Here is a 4573-nt window from a genome sequence, read left to right as displayed (position 1 = left end):
TAAATTGTTCATTTATTTATTTTTTTTTTTTTTTAAAGTTAATGATAGCCACATAGGGACTACTAATGTAATAATATTTGTTTAGATAATTGTTTTGTCTCGACGCCTTTCTCCAATTGTGGAAAACAACACAAACTGCTCCATAACGCGTAATCCATAATGTTGTCTTAACTATTACTCGTAGTAGTAGTTTCTTTACAAATTCCTTCTTTGATCAGTTTTGTTTATTAACGTTTTAAAGTATTTAAAGAATTATTATTATTATTAGTAGTAGTAGTAGTAGTGTTAGTATAGCCTATGTTGATTTGTTTCTGATTTCAGAACTGCGTCTGATCAAATGAAAAAAGCGGTGCGTTGTGTGTTAATTGCATTACCAAAAAAATAAATAAAGTCAGTCGGGATTTCGGAAGTGTTTTCCGTGTTGTTTACAGGAGGTGATTGTGATTTCCCCAAGGACACAGGCCGCTATATAGCTTCCCTAAAGCAAATAAAGACGACGCAGCAGAGAAGTCCCCTTGCTCTTGCCTGGGGCTCCGCGGTCCCGCCTGCCGACTCGAGTTGCAGGGAAGAGAGGCTTCATCATTACTGAAGAGGTGCCTGTCTGCCTGCAGAAATACAGGCGAGCCACCAACATGCTTCCCAATTCAACATGAATAAACCTAATGCAACAGAATACAAAGACGTTTCAGTATCTACCTACTTCACACTGCTCAGTTTAATTTGGTAACACCTGTGCATTCTCAAACAAGTGCTATAAACACTAAGAAGTATTTGAAGAAGATGCATGTTTCTTTTTCTTATTTTCTTTTTTTTTACAGCGTGTAACTGCTTGAGTATCACACACCGACAAACCTCATAAACCACACACATACCTATTACATTCTGTCGTTATTAATAATGGATTTCAGGAGACTGTATGTGTGGTGTTGTTAACACGTCCAGATCACAATACCAATATGAAACGAGAGCTCTTTTCTCGTGTAGCTCCATTGCAATCCACGAGCTACTGCTTAGAAAGTGGGATTATGGAAGAAAACGCGTGGCCTATTTTACATGAGACTTCCTCATTTTTAAAAAAAAGGGAGATTTGTTTTCTGTTTGTCATAAATATTAATAAATACATAAGGGCAAAAGACACCTTGCTGCTGGAATCGTAGATCTAGTAAGACTGGAAAGCAGATGTTTACTCACACAAACAAAGACCGGTGCCTCTACCGTGAATGTGTTTAACACAATCTCCCGAAGCAGCCACGATGAATGAATCTATAGGACTCCAGTGGTAGTGTCTGTCTGTTTTCGGTGAAGGCATTACTGGAAATTGCGCTGTATGTAATAGCTTGGTAATAGTCCTATTAAAACCAATTCCTGGACTGATCGCCACATAACGCTGTAATAACCAACGATGTCACTGATGTTTCAACTAATTTAATTAAATCAATGTCTGTTTGTAATAAAGAACATATATAATGGACCAGCCGTGTGGGACCTGCGGCAATTGACTACAGACTAACAATGCTTTCCATTAAACAACATGACGTTGTTAGGGCTGAAATATCTCTCCCGTCATAAACCATTAAATTAGAGACCCGTACAGGGAAATGGAAGTGCTCCACGGCAACCCGCATTCACGCGCTTTCGACGGTCATGCAAGACATAAACCCAGCCGCGCGACCTGTTATATTACCTTTAAAATGTGTGGGTGCTGCAGTCGCTGAAGAAGTGTCATCTCCTTCACAATCTTGTAGGACGCCAGTCTGTAGCAGGCTTCAGGCGAGGCGTACTTCTTGACACAGTTTTCCATGTCGTGCCCACCGAAATCCACTGATTTTAAAGCCACGGAGAAGGTTTCGTTGATATCCGCCTTATACACCGCCTTGGTGTAGCCTGACCCCAGGTACTGCACGTTCGTTACGTTGTCTATATCGCTGCAGCCCATCAGCGACGGATTGTGCATATTTCTATTCAGGTTTATATCAAAGTCGAGCTTTGCTTTGGCGGGTAGGGGTGAGAAGGAGGATCCGTGGTTAAAATCCACGGGTCTGCTGTTCATCTTTTCTGCTGCTTTGAGTTGCTCCGATGAGCCGCGCTGGGCAAGGTCCATTAGCCTTCTTCTCTCCAGCGGGCGAAGCGGGTTCCCTGTCTCTGACCAGGGGGCTCGGTGCTGGCGGTATCGGACCACCTCATTGTACCTCTCGTGGATCTGCCGCGCCAGGTCTGGGTGGCTGCTGCGGGGCTCTGCGCTCACAGAGTCCCTGTGAACGCGCCTCTCCGCGGCTCGCGGCTGCAGATGGTCTGCATGCTCTTCCTCCTGGTCGGAGCGATGCACTCGGTTGCTCTGGTGGTGTTCAAACCCGGGGATGAACAACAGATTCATCAAAGTGCCCAGAAAAAAGGAAAAGCAAAACCCAGCTGCTACAGCGATCTTTCTCCGCTTCATGCTTCTTCTTCTTCCTTGCCCTCCGTCTGCTCCGTTTTTTTTAACGGCACCCTATGTGCTGAGTTGGGGGAGGCTGTTGTGCAATCAAAGGCTGGTTTTATTCTGTTGTACAGTAATATAATAAACGCGAGGCTGCTGATAAAGCAGAGTGCGCCCGGCTCAAGTCTTCACATTGTATTTGTGTATGTCAGAGAGCCACGCAGCTCTAGGGTCCATCCCATATAAGGCTCACCATCATGACAGTAGCCCCCCGATCGCTGGTTGCACTGACTGCGCTACAGAGAAAGTACTTCAGCCAGAACACAAGAAAGCTTTCGAGCAACCAACCGGGTGACGTCACTCGAGTCACAGACTCGAGCCCCAGACCCCCCCTCCCCCCGCTCCAGGTGGACGTGGACGATGTAGTTTTTACTTGTCGTCTCTGCCCCACGACTGAAGGGGAGAGGGGTTGGCTAAAGAAATACAACTCCCGTGGTCCAAAGCGAATTAGCGCGGAGAGCGGGTGGAGTTTTCTAGGCTGCGGCTGGCATCGGTACAGCTCGTTGGCACGCCAGAACTTAATGTTACTGGAAGTGTATATAGCAGGAAATTTCTCAATTTTTCTACATTGTAAAGTGCGGGCATTTTGTTTTTCAGTAGGTTGTAGATGCAATAGAATGTATGATTATCTCCATGACATATCACATGCGTTTTACCTTATTTTAAAACAACAAACACATGCAGTAGCCTCTTAGTTTATTATTGGTTTTTATAATATGTAATTTTGGTGTATCACATAACCTCTCTGCTCACCCCCAGCACTGTGACTTCTATATTTTAAATACAGAATCCATTTACAACACCATTTATTACAAGAATCACACATAGCACAAGAACAGCATCCACATTGCTCCTTCTCTTTGTTTTCGATGTTTTTATTAGCAGGACCATTATCTGATATATTTTATTTTGCAAATTAAATAATTGTTCATAAATAGAAATTGCTTTGTAAATACACTGCCCATAAACTATTGATACACAAACGTTTAATAACAAGTGAGTTTATTTAATAAACAATACAAATAATTACTCATCAAATAACATACTCAGCCTGTTGGAAACACACATATAGAGAAATGTAGTACAACAGTGTGCATTCATGGATTTGTTTTGGTACTATGTGCAAATGTATTTTGTTAATCACTGCAATGTAAAATGTAATGTGTTTTTCTTTTTTTTTTTTTTTAATAACCCTAAGCCTGTGCATTACTTGTAAAAAGGAAAGGTTTACTTTGGAAGCATATAGTTATTGCTTATTTAGAAATACACAACTAGCAATGCTAACTCAAATAACTTGCAAGTTAACATGTGCGACTGTGTTCTTTCTGGGTTTGTTCACAATCACAAACATACAAAAAAAAACGTATTCTGCCAGCTTAGTAAACATGCCCGGTAGTTTTATTAGGAGGCGGGCAGGCTCCGGAACACGGCGTCTATCGGTTCTCAAGCCAGGCTGAAGACCTCGCTCCAGCCCCTCAGCGTGCGGATCCGCCGATCACGGCCCCTGCGTGGGGGAGCCCCGTGCCTGCTGAATGAATTGCAGGGCTGAATGCCAATGACTGGTTATCCATCAAACCCACATTACAGCGCCGTTAGCAACTAATTAACAAATACAATCAGCCTGAAAACTGTGTAAACAAAGCGGGGACAGCGGGGCAAAGCAATGAAAAGCGCTGCGGAGCGGGGGGAGGCTGCGATACAGCAGGGGAGTTCATAATGGCACGCACAACACCAGCTAAGTAGGGATCATTAAAGCGCCGAGTAATTTAGCGTAATAAACATTACACTGTAGAAATCAAAGCCAGGGGCTGCTTGGGGACCGTAATTAGAGGGGCGTCCGTGCGCAGGCCTATTAATAGCCCCCCCCCCCCCCCCCCACCCCCCACAACTGATCCACGACAGACAGCAATTTTAAAACAAATAGACATAAGGTTCTCTATAGACTCTGAATTATTATTATTATTATTATTATTATTATTATTATTATTATTATTATTATTATTATTATTATTAGTAGTAGTAGTAGTAGTAGTAGTAGTAGTGGTAGTAGTAGTAGTGGTAGTAGTATTTATACTATTATTAGTGTTATTAGTATTA

At 42.8% G+C, this 4573-nt stretch overlaps 1 protein-coding gene across 1 annotated transcript in view; it reads right to left on the bottom strand.

Moving 5' to 3' along the window:
- The window catches only part of LOC117971250 (extracellular tyrosine-protein kinase PKDCC-like), a 47535-nt gene extending 44801 nt beyond the window's left edge, over window positions 1–2734 (bottom strand). The window contains exon 1 of the mRNA XM_059024805.1: window positions 1685–2734. Coding sequence (XP_058880788.1) covers window positions 1685–2437 — 753 coding nt within the window. The 5' untranslated portion in view covers window positions 2438–2734. The remainder of the gene's footprint in view (window positions 1–1684) is intronic.
- Between the last annotated feature and the right edge of the window lie 1839 nt (window positions 2735–4573).

Source organism: Acipenser ruthenus, chromosome 6 (genome assembly GCF_902713425.1).
Source record: "Acipenser ruthenus chromosome 6, fAciRut3.2 maternal haplotype, whole genome shotgun sequence".
Classification (NCBI taxonomy): Eukaryota; Metazoa; Chordata; class Actinopteri; order Acipenseriformes; family Acipenseridae; genus Acipenser; species Acipenser ruthenus.
The sequence above is the reverse complement of the archived record's forward strand: the minus strand, read 5'-3'. Positions and strand labels throughout refer to the sequence as shown.